At 35.7% G+C, this 20967-nt stretch overlaps 1 protein-coding gene across 1 annotated transcript in view; it reads right to left on the reverse strand.

Annotated features, from left to right (window-relative positions):
- glrbb (glycine receptor, beta b) overlaps positions 1 to 17906 on the reverse strand; it is a 23821-nt gene extending 5915 nt beyond the window's left edge. Inside the window, exons 1-8 of the mRNA XM_073820226.1 lie at positions 17627 to 17906; positions 13560 to 13699; positions 13236 to 13342; positions 12438 to 12505; positions 7806 to 8032; positions 2515 to 2597; positions 467 to 607; positions 174 to 326 (exon numbers count right to left, since the gene is read on the reverse strand). Coding sequence (XP_073676327.1) covers positions 174 to 326; positions 467 to 607; positions 2515 to 2597; positions 7806 to 8032; positions 12438 to 12505; positions 13236 to 13342; positions 13560 to 13699; positions 17627 to 17629 — 922 coding nt within the window. The 5' untranslated portion in view covers positions 17630 to 17906. The remainder of the gene's footprint in view (positions 1 to 173; positions 327 to 466; positions 608 to 2514; positions 2598 to 7805; positions 8033 to 12437; positions 12506 to 13235; positions 13343 to 13559; positions 13700 to 17626) is intronic.
- Positions 17907 to 20967: the final 3061 nt, after the last annotated feature.

Below are 20967 nucleotides of genomic sequence, written 5' to 3' on the forward strand. Positions count from 1 at the left end.
ATAGTACCTCCCGCAACGACAGCATTGTAAAGATTCATTGGTGGATGTTACATTGATGAAAACGGGGAATGAAAAATGTAAAGGATGTGTCGGTTGTGGGGGTACGGGACTCCACAGAGACATGAGATGAGGTGCTGATGCTTGTGGCAGGACTGATGATTGGAAAAAAGTACCCAGAGGCACACGGGCAGCGCTGGCGTCAGGGTTGATCCAAAAGGAAAGCCAAGAGAGGACGACGATGAGCAGGGTGGGAGCGTATACACCCATCATGTAGAAGCCCACCTGCCGCCTCAGAGTAAAAATCACCTCCACACACGTGTAGTAGCCTATCAAAAAATTCAAAAGGTTGCTTTAAATGGGCATAGATGTTTTTCCTGGAATCGCATCTAATGGCTACCTCTTCAACAGGACCAGAGAGAGCTCATGTACACATTAGTGCCATTCATGGAAAGTGTAAAGCTTTTACCTGTCCCTGCGTAGTACTTGGTGCAGTTGCCATATTCAATGTCCTCTTGTTTAATATCGAACTGAGGCAGAGCGATCTCATCCATCTGTACAGGATCACCAGACTGCCACATGAACTGCAGGTCATCTGTGGTGTAGCCAACTACACACACACACACACACACACAGAGACTAATTAAATAAGGTAATAAAAAAATAATGCCACAAATAACAGTAATATCTGCCCAAGAAAAGCCTGTAAAATAGGGCACAATGCACTGTTATAATATGAAGGAAAATTCTGTATTGATTTTTCACAGATGTTTTACCCACATTTTGGGTAATTTTACCCACATGTTTTAAATTTAAGTGAAGTGTCTGTAAACTTTCCAGTACCTTTTATGTTTTTCTACTCATTTTTTCATACACCAGAGACTGACTTTTCAGTGTCACATGATCCTTCAGAAATCATTCTAATATGCTAATGTATTATCAGTGTTGGAAACAGTTGTGCTGCTTAATATATATATATATATATATATATTGGAACCTGTGATACTTTTTTCAGGGTTTTTTGATAAATAAAATGTTAAAAAGAGCAGCATTTATTTAAAATAGAAAACTTTTGTAACAATAAACACCTTGTTCAGAGTTTGGAGTCAGTAATTTTTTTCTTTCTTTCTCTATTTGAAAGAATTAATACTTTTATTCAGCAAGGTGTGTTAAATTGATTAAAAAAGTTATAGTAAAGACTTATATTGTTAGAAAAGATTTCTAATAAATGCTGTTCTTTTTAACTTTTTATTCAGTCCTGAAAAGCATCACAGGTTCCAAAAAAGGCAGCACAACTGTTTCCAACACTAATAATAATAAAAGTAATAGAATGATTTCTGAAGGATTATGTGACACTGAAGACTGGAGTAATGGCTGATGAAAATTCAGCTTTGCATCACAGAAATAAATTATATTTTAAAGTATATTAAAATAAAAAACTATTTTTGAATTGCAATAATATTTCATAATATTAAATTGTTTCTGTATTTTTGATTAAAAAAAAAAAACTTGAGTGGCAGTGTATATATATATATATATATATATATATATATATATATATATATATATAATGAAATGTATAATTGTTCCTTATGGCTGAATTGTACTTGTTTAAAGGAATAGTTAACCAAAAAAGAAAATTCTATCAATAATTACAATTACTGAATTACTTATAATTACTCATGTTGTTCCAAACTTGTGAGACCTTCGTTCATCTTTGTAACACAAATTAAGATATTTTTGATGAAATCCAAAAGCTTTCTGACCCTGCATAGACAGCAATGAAACTGACATGTTCAAGGTCCAGAAAGGTAGTAAGGACATTGATAAAATAGTCATTGACAACAGTGGTGGTTCAACCTTGACTTTATGAAGCTATGAAAATACCTTTTGTGAACAGTGAAAACAAAAATAATGACTTTATTCGACAATTACTTCTCTTCCCTGTCAATCTTCGATGCACACTCACGACAATACCACACTTGTGTGGAGTTGCTGATGCAGGAGAAGAAATTGTTGAATAAAAACATTATTTTTGTTTTCTTTGCGCACAAAAAGTATTCTCGTAGCTTCATAAAATTACGGTTGTTGTCAAATGAGCTATTTTAACGATGTCCTTACTATATTTCTGGGCCAGAAAGCAGGGTCAGAAAGCTCTTAATTTATCTTAATTTATGTCCCGAAGATAAACAAAGGCCTTACGAGTTTGGAATGACATAAGGGTGAGTAATTAATGACAGAATTTTAATTTTTGGTTGAACTACCCCTTTAACAACATCTGCGTAAACTATTTCCACTGTTTTCTGTCAGCATGACATCAAATACAACATCAAATATCTTAATTTCCTTCATTTTCAGGTCTAGTAACAACAGAACCTGGAAACTGATCATTTGTTTTAGTTAACTCTGAAACATGGTAGCATAAAAACAAAATTACCCTCCTTTTCATGTAAACATTTATCCTCTTATTATTTTCACATCAAATACTTCTAAATGACTGTATTCATATTCACGCACAGCTCTCAAGCTGCATTTTGCATCGCTGGGTGTCCATGGGGAAGAGAGTCAAGTCCAGTGGACAGGAAAGGGTAACAGACAACCTGAGAATGGAAAAAATAAGAAAATTTGAGTACTAGACAATGAATCATGCAGCAGCAGCAGCCTGGTCAGTTTGAATCAGAGTAGTCATTTTGAATGGGGCATTTAACATAGCTTTTCCCTAAAACACTACATAATCATCCATATATGTGACCCTGGACCACAAAACCAGTCATAAGGTTAAATTTGACAAAACTGAGATTTATACAACATATGAAAGCTCAATAAATAAGCTTTCTATTGATGTATGGTTTGTTAGGATAGGACAATATTTGACTGAGATACATCTATTTGAAATCAGAAATCTGAGGATGCAAAAAAATCAAAAAGACTGAGAAAATCACCTTTAAAGTTGTCCAAATTAGGTTCTTAACAATGCATATTACAAATCAAAAATTACATTTTGATATGTTTACAGTAGGAATTTTACAAAAAATCTTCATGGAACATGAACTTTACTTAATTTCTTAATGATTTTTGGCATAAAAGAAAAATCTAAAATTTTGACCCATGCAATGTATTTTTGGCTATTGCTACAAATATACCCCAGCGACTTAAGACTGGTTTTGTGGTCCAGGGTCACATATGGTCACCGAAACATCATATCAATTTGCACTTAAAGTGGTCATCGGATGCAGAATACACTTTGACATGTTTGAACATAAATGTGTGTTGGCAGTGTGTGTACACAACCACCCTATAATTATAAAAATTCACATTATTTTTTTTTATCTCTATAAATAATATCCCCTTTCTCAAATCAAGACATTCTTAGGTTCTTGGCTATGTGACGTCACCTAGACCAAGGCCGCTCTCACAATAGTTGATTGACACTGGCGTTTTACCTGTTGTTCGATGTAAAAATCAATATAGCAGTCGTCATTTACTCCCGACATCTGAGCCACTTAAAACGCAGTTGATTGATTTGTTTTTTAAAGGAATGCGGTCTGCCTAAATGCGTCTATGTTTGCGCAAATCATTTGTGATCCAGCTTCCCCTACAGAAGAAGTGAGTATAAGGTTCTTTTATGAATTTTTGCAAATCGCCTTTCCTAATAATGTGCTAGTTAGCCAGTTCTGCAGCTAAATGCAGAAGAAAGGGGTGGGGTGAGCAGAGCTCATTAGCATTTAAAGAGACATGCAACAAAACAGGTTGCTGTGAACAGAGCTGTTTTTGACAAGTTAAAAGGGGTGTTTTTTACCCTACCATTGAAAAATTTTAACCAAAGCATGTTATAGACTTTTCATTAAGACCCTAATGAATCATATCAACTTGTGGAAAATAGGCATCTGATGGCCCCATTAAATCTTTAATTTTAAAACCATGGACATTAATAAGAAATAAAATAGAACATTAAAGGTATATTCACATATTGGATTTAAAGATTCATGCATAATATATTCAGCAACATTGCAAAGACTTATTTTATCGCCCGGTTGCATCACTTAATTTCTTCACTTTATAACTTCATAAATGAAACAGACATGAAAGGTCTTTCCCAACGGTGAGATAAATTCTTCATGCAGTTCCCTTTATTGTGCACAGTATGCACACCAAGGCATATTTATTTAAAACACCATTAACACATGAAAGCTTTTTGGTTTTCTGCTGTAATCTGACAAGCACAGTCTCAGATGCAGCAAAGAGCTACTTTTTACACCAGTGAGGCCACACAGCACTTGAGTGCATGGACTGAAGCGCTGTGCCAAGATATTTTTGTAAAGGCCTGGGAGAGGTTAGAGAGAATGAACGTTTCCCTCTAAGATCTGTTTTTGTTTAAGATGTATCTTTATGGTGCATTATACAAATTATCAGAGAGGAAGAGAAAGAGACCAGGGTTAGGATGTAAGATGGGGTCAGACGAGAAAAGACGGAGCACACAAAAATACAAAATAAAGACTCCTTATGAACATAAACATTGCATTCGTCATATGATCTTGCTCTAAACAATGTTTAGTTATGAAAACTGTTAATTGTTATTATGTATTAAGCAGGAGAAAGTCTTTTTTTGTCACTTACAATATCCAATATACTGGACCTTTTGACGCAAGTATATTAAATAGTTTATATCTTGCAATTCTGACTTTATAACTCAATTACAAGTTTATATTACGCAACTCCTACTTAATTTCTCAAAATTGCTAGTTTATATCTCACAATTCTAACTTTATAACTCAGAATTGCATGTTTATATCTAATATCTCATTTGTGAGTTTATATCTCACAGTTCTGACTTTATTACAATTGCGATTTTATGTCTTGCAATTCTGACTATAACTCACAATTGAGTTTATATCACAATTCTGAGGAAAAAGTCAGAATTCTGAGTTTATATCTCACAATTCTGACTTTATAACTCGCAATTGCGATTTTATGTCTTGCAATTCTGACTATAACTATATAGTCAGAATTGTGGCAAAAACAGGCTTCCATAGATACAATCATATTTTTGTATTATTATTATTTAATTATTTATCTTTTTTTATTTTCCATTTTCATTTAAATTTTAGAGTAAAGTTTTAGCAATTAGTTTTTATTCATTTTTATTTCAGTTGTAGTTTTAGTTATTTTGATACATGAAGTTTAACTAAATGAAATTAAGCTGTCATTTCTGAAATCTGACTTTAAAAAAAAATTAATCTTTTCCAGTACAATGGACATTTAGAACAAAGAGGTTATGGGAGCAAAGGGATAATAAGGTGTGATAATAAGGGGTGATATAAGGTGTGTCAGTTTCATGAAGGAAAAGAGATAGAAAAGATATAAAACGTAAAGTCTATACATGTATTTGAGGAAGTTGAAGGCCAGTTGACGAGTAAAGACAGCATTTATTTCAGGGAGGTATAATATGAAATAAACACTCTTGTTTCTTTTTGAAAGTCTCTCATTAAGACAGTAATCCTCTGCCACACACATACCCAGAGACAGAGCAAGGCATCCTGGGCCGATGCCAAAAGTGAGAACGGGCTCACAGAAGACCACCCAGCTCATGCTGTGATCCGGGTGGCATGGAAAAACACTATGGAAATACATTTGCCTCAGACATAACAGAGCAAAACGTGATGCTCTTAAACACACTTCCCATCCGGACCGAAATGGCTCTGTGCCAGTGTTTAGATTTTATCTTTACCCTAAACTGGAGCGTGTCCAATGCCCGGCTGGCACGGTGACCACTGTTACAACTCACGTTTGTGTCAGCGGAACGGCTTGTGGAGTTGTTTACCTTTATAAATAACTGTTTGTTTAAATCTATCTGTGTTGATAAACAAAAAAAGATGTAGATTAGAATAAAAATTTCCATAGCACTGCATAGACAGATCTACAGCAGGTGTGGTCACTGACTACTAGAAGTCTCTAAGAGTTCCATTCACTCAGCAGGACCTGTAGATAAAGCGGTGGAAAGATAATGACAGAGGTGTCCACCACTGCTAAAGGACTGAACTTTCACATGGGATCAAATAGCAGGAGCTGTAATTTAGGTGTCAGTGCTGAGGTGAAATCCTAGGGTCAACAGATGTATCGAATCGCCAATTCTCAGATCACTTTAAGTCCCCTGAGGTTTATTAAAAGCATTAAGAAGAGCTCGGAGAAGGAGAAGTCACTGTTCCCTGTCACTCAAATGTGTTTTTTCTGTTATTTCACTATATATACTTTTTAAGACACTTATTTTAGTTGTATCAATACTCAAATTAGTATGGGAGCCTGTTTCTACCTCAGACTAATTAGGTAATTAGGACTCCATTTCTTATAATTGTGAGTTTGTTTATTGCAATTTAACTCGCAATGTAATTTTATATACAATACTGTTCAATAGCTTGTGGTCATTTTGAAATAAATAATTTTACTCAGCAAAGATACTGAGTAAAGGGGACTGTAAAGACTTTTACAGTAATCGTGAGTTTATATCGCAATTCTGACTTTATTTCTCAAAATTGTGAGTTTATATCTCACAATTCTGATGTTAAAACACAATTGCGAGTTTATATCACAATTCTGTCTTAATTTCTCAGAATTGTGAGTTTATATCACACAATTCTGACTTTATTTCTCAGAATTGTGAGTTTATATCTCGCAATTCTGACTTTATAACCTGTAATCGCAAGTTTATGTCACACAATTCTGATTTAATTTTCCAGAATTGTGAGTTTATATCACAATTCTGACTTTTATAACTTGCAGTTGCGAGTTTATATCACACAATTCTGACTTCATTTCTCAAAATTGCTTATATTTCACAATTCGGACTTTATAACTCACAATTGCGAGTTTATATCTCACAATTATGACTTTATTTCTCAGAATTGTGAGTTTATATCTCACAATTCTGTCTTTATTTCTCAAAATTGTGAGTTTATATCTCACAATTATGACTTTCTTGTTTATATCTTGGAATTCTGACTTCATAACTTGCAATTTCTAGTTTATATCACACAATTCTGACTTTATTTCTTAGAATTGCGACTTTTATTTCTCAGAATTGAGTTTATATATCACAATTCTAAGAAAAAAAGTCAAAATTGTAAGTTTGTTTCATGCCATTCTGAGAAAAAAAAACAGAATTGTGAGTTAAAAAGTCACAATTACCTTTTTTATTTTTTATTCAGTGACGAAAACTGGCTTCCATAAAAAAATTCAGCTTTGACATCACAGGAATATATTACAATATACTAAAATAAAAAAAAATATATTTATTATAAATTAAAACAATAGTATTTTTTTTTAATATTAATGATATTTCACAATTGTATTTATTTATTTAAATCAATTGCAACCTTAGTGACCATAAACTTTCAAAATCATAAAAAAAAGTATGGGCTAACTTTTGAATGGTAGTTTATCTCACATATGCAACATTATTTCTCCTAACTGCGATGTTAAATCTTGTAAGTGCAACTTAATTTCTCACAATGTGACATTGTGTCTTATTTTAAACTTCATCTCAGTTTTATATTTCATTGCTCTGTAACAGGCTTCCATAAATTTACAAACATGCTGAACCATTAATTTCAACACCTTCAGATTAAACTCCTGCATAGTAATTTGTTCCACTTTAAAAGGCCTTGACACCTGATAAACTCTTGTGTTTGCTTCGTTTTGATTGCTGCGGTAAATAATGCGAGTAGGTGTTACCAGCACTCAGACCTCATTTGTCACCATCCACAAAGACAGAGCAGTTGGATACTTTGCAGGAAGAGAGCATAAAAGTTCACCTCATGCTGATGAGGACGTCTCCGTTTCTGAAGATAAAGAGCAGGATGTTCTCCTGAGTAACGTCGTGAAAGTTAGCGCTCTTTTCGTTGGCGAAGAAAAGATCGGGTTTCCACAGGCATTTGAACATCTTCGGGTCAACGGTGAGCGAGTCCGACTTGAAATCCTGTGGAAGCCGGAGTCTAGGGTCGTTCCAGCGCTGTCTCAAAAAGATGTTGACACGATAGTCCTAGAAAACACAAGCCAAAACATCCATTAAGGTTTTCACAGATTCAATCAAGCCTGAAAAATCAAGTATTTTGTGATACCGAAAATTTGCTGGTGGGTGGGTGAGTGGCAGTTAGCAGGGCTGACACCTGTCTTTGTGTTACGTGACAGGAACTGTGAGAAGCTTTGATTTGGACACAAAAACAGCACATTAGTCCTTAGGGTGACAGAGGAGCCCAGGTGTCTTAGGCGTCGCCATGGCAACCAGCATTTCTCACGACCTCTGAGTGATGTTTTAAAAAACGCTCATCTCTGAAGTATCCAGGCTCCAATAACGGCTGGTATTGAAAGCGCACATCTGCGGCGCTTGGAGCTGCTCCTATTTACATTTCCAACTATCGCAAACATCAGAGGCGTGCGGCGGGTGCTGCAATGAGGGCTCGCACTGTATGTGAACACCTACACTAGGGAAAACACAGGGTTCGTTAAGTCAGATTGGCCCCAGCTTCCCTGTCGGCTTGCGTGAGCAAAAGGCTTTGAAGTGGCATTTTCTAGTGGAGCTTGTTTTGCTAGCGCTGATACCGTGAAGACAGACGACATGCCAAATAAAATGGCCACACTCCAGCTGTACTAGGTCAAGTGAATTCGGTTCCTAAATGTTTCTGGGTGTGTTGTCCCTGCGTGTATGATTCACATCTTGGTATGTCCTGTTTTCCATTCAGGACTCTGACCAGGAACATTCGGGATGTATTACACACACCATGGATGGCACTGTGTCATCCCAGCTAACATGGAGCATTTTCAGAACAGGTTATGAACAAACGTTCTTCCGATAACGTTAACAGAATGTTTGTTCAAAGTTATCTGGTGTTTGATAATGTTCTCAAACTAAATTTGTTACCTTGGTTTACTAAATCCTGTACACAAGTTACTAATTCATTCCCTCGTTTTAAGTCATGCACAGAATTTACTGATTTGTTCTCTCAATTTACTAAATCGTGCGCACAAGTTACTAATTCGTTCCTTTGTTTTATGTAAATCATGCACAGAATTTACTAATTCGCTCCCTCGTTTAAAGTAAATCATGCACACGATTTACTCATTTGTTCCCTCTGTTAACTCAACCATGCACATGAGTTACTAATTTGTTTCATTGTTTAAAGTAAATCATGTGCACAATTTACTAATTCGTTCCACCTGGTTTACTAAATCTTGCACACAAGTTACTAATTCGTTCTCTCGGTTTACTAAATAGTGCGCACAAGTTACTAATTCGTTCCTTTGTTTTAAGTAAATTATGCACAGAGTTTACTAATTTGTTCCATCTGTTAACTAAACCGTGTGCATAAGTTACTAATTTGTTTCCTTGTTTAAAGTAAACCATGTTTACAATTTACTAATTCGTTCCACCTGGTTTACTAAATCTTGCACACAAGTTACTCATTTGTTCTCTCAGTTTACTAAAACTTGTGCGCAATTTACTAATTCGTTCCTTTGCTTTCAGTAAATCGTGCACAATTTACTAATTCGTTCCCTCGGTTTACTTAATTGTGCACATAAGTTGCTAATTCATTCCCTTTACCAAATCGTGCACAGGAATTACTAATTCGTTCCCCCAGTTTACTAAATCATACACACAAGTTACTAATTTGTTCCCAAGTCTTAGGTAAATCATGCACACGATTTACTAATTTGTTCCCTCTGTTAACTAAACCGTGCACATGAGTTACTAATTTGTTTCATTATTTAAAGTAAATCATGTGTACAATTTACTAATTCATTCCACCTGGTTTACTAAATCTTGCACACAAGTTACTAATTCGTTCTTTTGGTTTACTTAATTGTGCATATTAAATGAACTGTGCATATTAAATGTGCATATAATGAATTGTGTAATTCATTCCCTCGGTTTACCAAATCCTGCAGGATTTACTAATTCGTTCCCCCAGCTTATTAAATCATACACACAAGTTACTAATTTGTTCCCTCGGCTTACTAAATACTAAATTTGTTTCCTTGTTTCAAGTAAATCATGCACATGATTTAATTTGTTCCCCAGGTTTACTAAGTTGTGCGCACAAGTTACTAATTCATTCCATCGTTTACTAAATCCTGAGCACAAGTTACTAATTTGTTCTCTTGTTTAAAGCAAATCGTGCACACGATTTACAAATTTGTTCCCCCAGGTAACCAAATCGCACACGATTTACTAATTAGTTCCTTTGGTTTATTAAAACGTTTCATACCATCAGTATACTAAACTGTGCACACAAGTTCATTCCCTTGGTTGACTAAAGCATGCTCACAAGTTACAATCGTACAGTTTGCTCCCTTGTTTTAAGTAAATCAAGTGCACAATTTACTAATTTGTTCCCCCTGGTTTATTAAATTGTGCGTACAAGTTATTAATTCATTCCTTCGGTTTACTAAAACTTGCGCACAAGTTACTAATTCATTGTTTTCAGTAAATCATGCACAATTTACTAATTCGTTCCCTCTGTTTACTAAATTGTCCACACAAGTTACTAATTTATTCCCTTGCTTTATTAAATCATACACACAAGTTACAGTTGTGCACAATTTGTTCCCTTGTTTTAAGTAAATTATGTGCACAATTTACTATTTAGTTCCTTCGGTTTATGAAATTGTGTGCATAAGTTACTAATTCTTTCCCTCGGTTTACTAAATTGTGAGCACAATTTACTAATTCGTTCCCACGATTTACTAAATTATGTGCGCGAGCTACTAATTCATTCCCTCGGTTTACTAAATAATGCGTATGATTTACTAAATTGTTCCCTCGTTTTAAGTAAATTATGTGCACAGCTGACTTAATTGTTCCCTTGGTTTACTAAATCATGCGCACAATTTACTATGTCTTTCCATCGTTTGTGGACAGGAAGTAGAACAAATTGTTATTTTGTGTGTACAATGTACTTTTTTTTTTTTTTTTACCTGGCTGCATGTAATGTGTGGGGCTCCGTATGAATCCAGCAGTATTTTTCATCTGTGACATTATTATTACAGTTACATTATCATAGTTAAATTTAGAACAAATTTTAAAGCAATACCATAAAGATTACAGTAATCGTCTATAGTTATCGGGCCTTTACTGTTGACATAACCAAGAAAAAAATGTTTTTAAAACTTTTTTTTTAAATCAATGTTTTAAATGCTCAGAAAACATTCATAAATACAATTTTTATAACTTAATGAGAAGTTTAGCAAAATATTCTTAGAACTTTTTTTTGTTAGCTGTAGTGTTTACAAGTGTTGTTTTGTTGGACCTTCCTGTCCAAATGGTAATAAAGTGCTAAACAAGCTGTGGTAGGCAAAGTGGCCTACTTCTTACTAGTCAGGTCTCTAGAGAGGTTATGAATAGCCTTTTTGTATTTCTGTCATATACCACCTGTGCATTTTAAGGTTAACCGCAGCAGAACGATGCAACAACAAAATGGGACCTCATTTCCAATGCTATAAAAGCCTGGTGTCACGCAACACTCCTGTAGAAGTGACTGCAAAACTATATTCAACCTATGACACCATGCAGTGCCGGGCAGAAAACATGGCCCTCTGATGTGTTTCCAGGGGAAATATTTTCAGTGGAGGTGATCTGAGACACTCTGGCATGATGGGTTGTTTATGGGTGTCACTGCTCATAAGAAGCCAGACGTAAGATTGTGGGGTCTGGAGCTGATTTTTTTCCCCCGGTAGAGTGTTAAGTAAACACGGTAAGCCTAAAATAAAGCACACAGTCATGAATCCAATCGTCCGTCTGGTAGGAGTTGTCTAACAATCTGACATTTTAAAAACTAGTTTTTAAGACTGATCTATTCTTTTCCAATCCAATAATTGATTTCAATATCAATGACATTTTAAGATTCAGAAAGTCCTCGGTTTACTAAAAAAAAAAAAAAAAAAGTTAAATATTGAGGAAAATAGAACTCAGTGGCCAAAGTACACCTCAAAAGGTTGTGTCATCAGAAACTGTGAATCATTTAAATAGCAAATGTCACTTTTTAACTGATTTTTCTTCAGCTTGTTTTGATAAACATCAACATTCAAGAAACATTTTGTTTTTGTTTGTGTACAGTGACATTACAAACTAATTGACTGATTATTGGAAAGAACATACTCTGATTTAATCAATACAGTGACATTGCAATGTAAATATTTCAATTTCAAGCAAACAAATGTCGGAAAATATGTAACTAATTATTTACACTACCATTCCAAATGTTTGAGCCCAGTCTATTTTGATTTTAAGAAATAGAACTGCCCCCCTGGTTTAGTTTCTATTTCCAATAAACTGTTATTTTAAACAAAATGTATCACAGTTAACAAAACCATGGAAAAAAATTATATATTTTTGTGTTTACTGTTGTATTGTTTATTGTGTATGAAAAGACAAAAGCGATGTGGAATACCATAGTGGTCTCTTGGATGGACCCAAAGCTGTTGATGAAAATGTTGACACGATCCTCAACAGGAATACCTAAAAACATAAACAATACGTCTCAGCACATCAATTACTCCATTAAACAAGACGCACCAAAGTCATTCTAACAATTTAAGCAGTGCACTTTCTCACGGACTATAACATTAACTATTTGGTTTATACCATGAAACATATGTTTTCACTTTATGTATACTACGTGGAAAGCATGGCATTATAGGAAAATGCTTCAACTACTCCACTGCTATTCCTATTCCCAAGATTATAATGTTGACTTTAATGACTGCCAGGAGCTTTCATCTTGCCCAGATATGAAGAGCAGCTGGCTGGCCATAGGGAGTAATAACACTGAATCATACAGTGAGCTCTTAACACTCAGACCACATCAAGGCCCACGTTTACGCTGAATGCCAGCGAGCAGGGAGGCAACAGAGGTTCTCACTCTTTACAACCTGCTTCATTATATCAGGAAAGGCTGCCAACAGTAGCATAACCTCGAATGACGTATCTGCCACAATGTATACACATACAATAAAACATGCTTTGTAATGTTTAATAAGTGGACATAAATATATACGCTGACAGGTGGGCGCGCAGAAGACAATGTAATTATAGTAAGTGAACAAGGAAAGGAATGCTTGTTAAGAAAAATGTTTGTTTTGAGTGGTTGCTAGAGGGTGTCTACATGGCTTCTGGGGTGCTGCTAGATAGATGAGACGGCATAATAAATCTTGTTCATAATTATATGCATCACGACACTAGTACTGACCTTTGAAGTTGGGGCGAATTCTTGGGTCATAGGTGATTAAAAGCCTGTTGAGGATGTTGCTGGTTGAATTTGCTGGAACCCGTGCCAGATCCTCTGACGATAGCTGCCTGAAGGGATCACAGACAGGGGACTTTAGGGTGCAACCATTAACAACAACGAAACTATGTGAAATCATGCTCTTGTTTAAAGTTTCAGTCATTTGTTTATTAAAAATGTTTATTAAAAATGGCCGCATTTTTACAGCATTAGAGCAGATTAACTGTTAGTTATCTGTTAGTCTGAAGTGTCCATAGTCAACATGATAATGAATACAAATGCACTTACGAAGGGCAGTAAACCTGTTTTCCTTTCTTCTTTCCTTTCTTAGCAGATTTTTCTTTGGTGAATCCTCCTTCCATCCAGAGGCAGATGATAAGCAACAAGAAAATCGCCTTTACAGCCTTCATATTACAGCAGTTCAACATCTGGAAGAGAAACAACACATACAATAAGAGCAGGTATATATGTATTACATTAGCTGCATTGTACTAACATTATTTCTAGCATGGTTATCAGGTGATTTAGTGATGTTTAAATAATGCTGTTATTTTATATGACAATATTTATAAAGGATAGTTCACCCAAAAATTGAAATTCTGCCATTATTTACTCACCGTTGTGTTGTTCCAAACCCATAAGACCTTTGTTCATCTTTGGAACACAAATTAGGATATTTTTGATGAAATCCAGGAGCTTTCTGACTCTCCGTGGACAACAACGCAACTACAGTACCATGTTCAAGACCCAGAAAGGTAGGAACAAACGTCATTAAAATAGAGCTGCAAAACAATTAGTCACGATTAATCAATTCAAAATAAAAGTGTATGTTTGCATACTATATGTGTGTATTGTGTATATTTATTATGTATATATAAATAAATATCAAGGAAAATATGTTAGATTTATATATAAAATATTTATATTTATATAGAATATAAATTATATACATATAAGTGTTTTCATACAAATATATTAAATACATACAAATTTTTTTTTTAAATATATACGTACATTTATGTGTGTTTTTATTTAAATTAACACATTACACACACATATTTAGTTTGCAAAACTTATTTTAAATCGATTAATCGTGACTGATCATTTTGCAGCTCTACATTAGTACATTAGTTCACCAAAAAATGAAAATTAGCCCATTATTTACTCACCCTCCAGGCATTCTAGGTGTATATGACATCTTTCAGACAAATCCAATCGAAGTTGTATTAAAAATTATCCCTATTTTCAAGCTTTAGAATTGCATGGGTGGGTGTTTCTCTTCATCAGTCCAAAACAAGTTCAATAAAGTGCATCCATCTATAATAAAAAGTGCCTCACACAGGTCCAGGACGTGAATAAATGGCTCCTGTGGCGAATCAATGCATTTTTGTAAGAAAATTGTCCATATTTAAACATAATCATTTTAATCTAGCTTGCGCTAACAGTCGTACACGGAAGCAGCTCATCAGAAGTGATGAACGCCAACGTGCCATGGAGAGATCAAAACAAAACAACGGCCCCTAATAGATGTACAAAACGAGGATTTGTAAAGAAAAATGTCAGAGGATTTCGATATATGCCAAGAGGAGACTGGTTTTCCTTTGCTTTTCCTTTGCTGCAATGTGGACGTCCAACGTCATCTGCTCGGAAGGGCTTCCATGTACAACCATTTGGCGCAAGCTAGTGATTATTGCATTTTAAATATGGATATTTTTCTTACAAAAGTGCATCGATTCGCTATAGGAGGCCTTTATTCACCCCTCGGAGCCACGTGAGGCACTTTTTATTATGGATGGATGCACTTTATTGGACTTGTTTTGGACTGATAAAGAGAAACACCCACACATGCAATTCTAAAGCTTGGAAATGCCAGGATAATTTTTAATATAACTCCGACTGGATTCATCTGAAAGAAGGAAGTCATATTCACCTAGGATGCCTGGAGGGTGAGTAAATAATGGGCTAATTTTGATTGAGCCAACCCTTTAAAATAGTCTACGAGTGCCTATAGTCTATAATTGGTTCAGCCGTAATTTTATCAAGCTACAAGAATACTTTCGTGCAACAATTTATTTTGTTCAACCATTTCTTCTCTTGTGTGTTAGTCTTCACTGTGCGTTCATGAAAGTTACAGAAAAATCCAATATGCATACAACACAGAAGAGAAGAAATTGTTAAATAAAGTCATTGTTTTTGTATTCTTTGCACATAAAACATATTCTCAGCTTCTTAAAATTACGGTTGAACCACTGATGTCACATGGACTTTTTTAACAATGTCCTTACTACCTTTCTGGGTCTTGAACATAGTAGTTACGTTGTTGTCTGTGCAGGGTCAAAAAGCTCCTGTATTTCATCAAAAATGTCTTAATCTGTGTTTCGACGATGAACAAAGGTCTTATGGGTTTGAAACGACATCAGTATTTAATGACAGAATTTTCATTTTTGTCTGAACTATCCCTTTAACAACTACTGTTTTGAAAAAATAACAAAAATTTGATATTTTTTTCTTTGTTCAAAGCCTTTCATAAGCAGAGCACTGAAATTCCCAGCAACTTTAATGAATAACAGCATCCTCTCCCAGAGGACATACAGTTAGGGCAACACTACGCTGGGCTGTCTTGGAGACTGATGGTCCATTGGCTCAGGAAATGTGGTTCTGTTGTATCCGCGACCGCTTTAAAAATGGTTATGGGTGTCAGTCACTGTGGGTGGTTTGACAATGTGCTTCTACAGTTTTTGTTTCCACAAATTATATAGGACAAATTAGTAAATTATTACTAAAATGAACCATTTTGCCAATTGTAAAAATTGCATGTGCATTATGGGAATATTAACAGGATTTCTTCATTTAAAATTTGCAAAGACACAGTTATGCCTATAGTAAGACCTACATGTCAGCAGTTTGAAAAATGCTATTTGACTCATGTCCTCTATACAACACAACCATCCACGAGTGTCCCAAACGTAGAGGAGAGGAAACAATTGGAAAGATCAGCATGAGGAATTCCCCTCTGAGGAACTCTGCCAGAAAACTCCCCTGTCTAGACTCTTCCACCCTCCACCTCTGGAGGCCTGATTCTGCGCCAGTGCATTGATCATCATCTTAACCGAAACAGGCCAGCGTTCATGCACACTCCTCCAATCTCTCACTCATTCCATCATTATTATTATCACCAGATGCCTGTGTTTCTCTTTCACATCTCTCCATATCTCTCAATCGCTTTCTCTCTCTCATTCCCTTTCTTTTCACTGATTCAGCGGTCATGGCAATTTGAGTTTAATGTTCTTGCTTGGAAAGACACACACAAGCTCTGACTGCAGGTCCACATATGAAGTATAGAAATTCAAGTAATGGATTATAATGTTTTACTACGGAAGATAATTTAAGGAAAGGAGAGACATGGTTTTGCTTTATTTTCACAACAGACTAAATCTAAGTAAACCTGACCCTTATTCAATTGAAACACTTCTCCTTTTTTTGGCCGTCTGCCCTTAGTAAGTCTGACTGCTTCATTCACAGCTAAAAAAAACTCACTTACTCCACTTACACGCAGGTGATGTTCATTTTTCATATCATGATTCCTGACCTATAATAAAGATCTGTACAGCAGCCTAAGGTAAAGCAGATAAGCAAGTATTAGAGGTAACCGAAGTGAAAAAACATATATATTATGTTCAATATATTAATTTAGGGCTACTGTAGAGTGCTGTACAGTATGCAGAAGAGGTATAAACAAACTGCTGATGTGTGTGTGTGTGTGTGTGTGTGTGTGTGTGTGTGTGTGTGTGTGTGTGTGTGTGTGTGTGTGTGTGTGATGATTGAATAAATTCAAATACATTTCAAACCTAATACTAAAGTATATAATGTTTTAGTAAAAAATAATAATAATAAAACAAAATTATTATTTCAATACAATTACCAAATATTCATTACACACATGCATGTAATGGTTTTGATTCACTAATAAAAGAAAATCATAATTAGGCCTAAATTACATAATTTTAGCCTGACAGATGATGCCCATATTGGCAAACCCCACCACTCTGATCTCACACTGACATTTTAGGTTTATGCAAAAGCGTAAAGGTGTAACAGCGACCTGTGGATGCAAGTTGAAGAAGTTGCATTCAGGCATGATAGAAAATAAAGCAGGTTACGGTCGCAGATGGGAGAGAGGGGAAACATAGCAACAGCATCCTCCATGACGACGAGGGGGTTGGGATTACGATGTTGAGGGGAAATACAACACAGAATGACAGCATATACACGCGTCGCACCTCCCCCCATTCATCATACACTTTTAAAACGCTCGATCGCTCTTTTCTTTAAATAATACCCGCGGTTTCACTCACCATTTCAAGATGGTAACGGTTGTTGTTCCACAGATCCGGTCCAGTGGCGCTGACAGTGCAATCGGTCGTTAAAAAGCCTTCATGACCAGTCGCCGTCTATATCTCATTCTGCTCGTCGTTCCCTCAGTCGGCGCGAAACGTTGGAATAGCGTTCATAATGACGGCGAATCCTGTTGGTTTTTCTTATCTTTTTCAATTTTATGAATCTGAACAGAATCTATATTCCCGCTGTCCTATTGCATTGGTAAAGGGTTGCCAAGATGGAGCCTTGTGTGTGCACCTGTCATGCAACATGCGCAGTAGAACGCTGTACAAGGACAGAATTAATTACACAGCTTCCACAAGCAGCACTGGAACATAATGCAAGGCCATCACACTTGCTCTGCCGTTTCAGCACAAGTATGTTCCTGAAAATGATTAGCACACGCAGTATTCTCTATTGTGTCTGTATGGTGCTTGAAATTGTGCTTTTGTAAGAGAAAGAAGAATACATACAAGAATGATTGAACACAAGGATGTATGCAAAAATGCAATAAGGAATTAATGCAAAGAGGGAGAGACATAAATACAGTTTAAGTCAAAAGTTTACATACACTTTGCAGAATCGGCAAAATGTCAATTATTTTACCAAAATTAGAAGAATCATACAAAATGCATATTATTAGTTATTTAGTACTGAATAAGATATTTAACATAAAATACGTTTACATATAGTCCACAAGAGAAAATAATAGGTCAAATTATAAAAATGACCCTGTTCAAAGGTTTATACACAATTGATTCTTAATACTTAGTTGTTACCTGAATGATCCACAGCTGTTCTTCGGAAAAGTCCTTCAGGTCCCACAGATTCTTTGGTTTCTCAGCATTTTTGTGTATTTGTACTCTTTCCAACAATGACTGCATGATTTTGAGATCCATCTTTTCACACTGAGGACAACTGAGGGACTCATATGCAACTATTACAGAAGGTTCAAATGCTCAGTGATGCTTCAGAAGGAAAAACGATGCATTAAGAGCCGGGGGTGAAAACTTTTTGAATTTGAAGACCAGGATAAATTAAATTCATTTTGTCTTCTAGGGCAGTGGTTCTCAATCCTGGTCCAGGGGGACCCCTGCTCTGCACAATTTGCATGTATCCCTTATTTAACACACCTGATTGAGATCATCAACTCATTAAGAGAGAGATCCATGAACTGAACTAATGAGCTGATGATCTCAATCCGGTGTGTTAAATAAGGGAGACATGCAAAATGTGCAGAGCAGGGGTCCCCCAGGACCAGGATTGAGAACCACTGCCCTAGAAGACAAAATGAATTCAATTTATCCTGGTCTTCAAATTCAAGAAGTTTTCACCCCCGGCTCTTAATGCATCGTTTTTCCTTCTGAAGCATCAGTGAGCATTTGAACCTTCTGTAATAGTTGCATTTGAGTCCCTCAGTTGTCCTCAGTGTGAAAAGATGGATCTCAAACTCATACAGCATTGTTGGAAATGCACAAAAATGCTGAAAAACCAAAGAATCTGTGGGACGTGAAGGACTTTTCTGAAGAACAGCGGGGAGTTTAACTGTTCAGGACAAACAGATTCTGTAAGGTGTATGTAAACTTTTGACTTAAAAAAAATGAACTTGTGTATTTGTGTGCATGTGTAAGTAATTAAAAGCTTAACCCTCATGTTAGGTTTTGGCCATTTTGAAGTAGAGAGGATTTAGTTTTTTCCTGAAAATGATAGTTAATGTTATTGCATTGTACTAATATTTACTGACTTTGCTCACACAGGCTATTATAACTCTTAGCCCACCCAAAAAAGGATCATTTGTGTACTTTTTAAGGATTTGTTTGAGGTATTTTTAACAGTTCTGAGTAAAAAATGGTCAAAATAATCCACAAACAAACAAATTTCCACTCAAAAAGGTAAAAGCTCAGACCCGTGGGTCCTATGACCAATCACTTTCAAAAAGATATACAAAAACCTGTGCTAACTGTGAGAAGAAGAAAAAAATGAACAAAATAATTATTTTCTGGATTTATTTGATTTGATTTTAAAATATATCTATCTTGTTCCTGGCTGAATGAATGGTGCCATTTTATGCTTAAACAAGAGTACTCAAGCAACAAGCAAAGTAAAACAAGTGTGCCAGCCAACAGACACAAGGTGTGGATGTCTGTATTTTTAAGCACATCGGGACATGAGGTTAATGGAACCAGTTATTAGTGGAATGTAGCCATCAGGTATAGTCTCAACCCGAGGCCAAATACATTTTTGTTCTCTCTGAGCGAAGTCAAACACTCTATTACTTCTTGAAAAGGCAACACAAACATTAAGATGTGAACCCAAAGCAAAGCTCAGACACATTTCTCTCCCATGCAGATATTCTCCAAGGGTCCTGGGCGAATGGTGTTTGGATTAAGTGAGAATGAAAACACAGACATTCACAAATTTCCACAGGGCACTCTGGCGTTCAACAAAGGTCCAAAGACCTCAAGCATTGTTCATATGAATTATATGCAATACTATACCTCCTTCATCAGCTTTGTAAGGACAATAGACGCCTTAGTCTCTGCTTTTCACTGTAGCGGAGCAGAACGTATTAATAATGCGTGCACATAAACTAAATTACTGATTAATACCGGTTGAATTAAAACCCCCGACAATAAATGACCAGGAACAAAGGGAGGCTTGTTTTCAGAAAAACGTTCAATGTTTGGCCAAAAGCCACATAGCTGATGGACAATGTAGCACCGGTCCAAAAATATGTCAGTATGTTCTAGCAAATCGAATGTGGTATTATATCTGGCATGCAGACTACACTTTGCTATCAGTCTCCACACACCCCTGTGCTGACACATTCCTCATTAAAAATGAAAATAAAAGCAGTCATAGGGTAAAGGTACCACTTTGCTTTCTTAAAGACACTTCTTTTCGCCATATGATGGTGTGTAGCACTCAAGAGGTGATTGGCAAGCATTCCAGAGGTCTGAAGGAATATAAAGAAGATCCTAATGGAGAATAACTGGGACTCTGGATTAGTCATCACATATAGTAAATGTGATAAATGGACTGTTAAGGTAGAAGGAGACATGTGAGAAATGATAGGAAGTTTATTAATAAATCTGTTTATCACACTTTTTCCCGACAATGTCTATTTCAAGGATTCACGCTGTTTTTCCTTGCCAAAAAGCTGTGCAAGGAGCATGACTCATCCTATGGACTCTCACTCATTCACTTTACAACTTTTTTATCTGGTAAAATCTATCAAGTTGTTCTGTCCTGTGAAGTACGGAGTGTGATAATTCCTTAGGTCGTAATTGCAGCTTAGCAAGAAATTGTTTTAACTTTT

The sequence above is a fragment of the Garra rufa genome, chromosome 16, assembly GCF_049309525.1.
Source record: "Garra rufa chromosome 16, GarRuf1.0, whole genome shotgun sequence".
Lineage (NCBI taxonomy): Eukaryota > Metazoa > Chordata > Actinopteri > Cypriniformes > Cyprinidae > Garra > Garra rufa.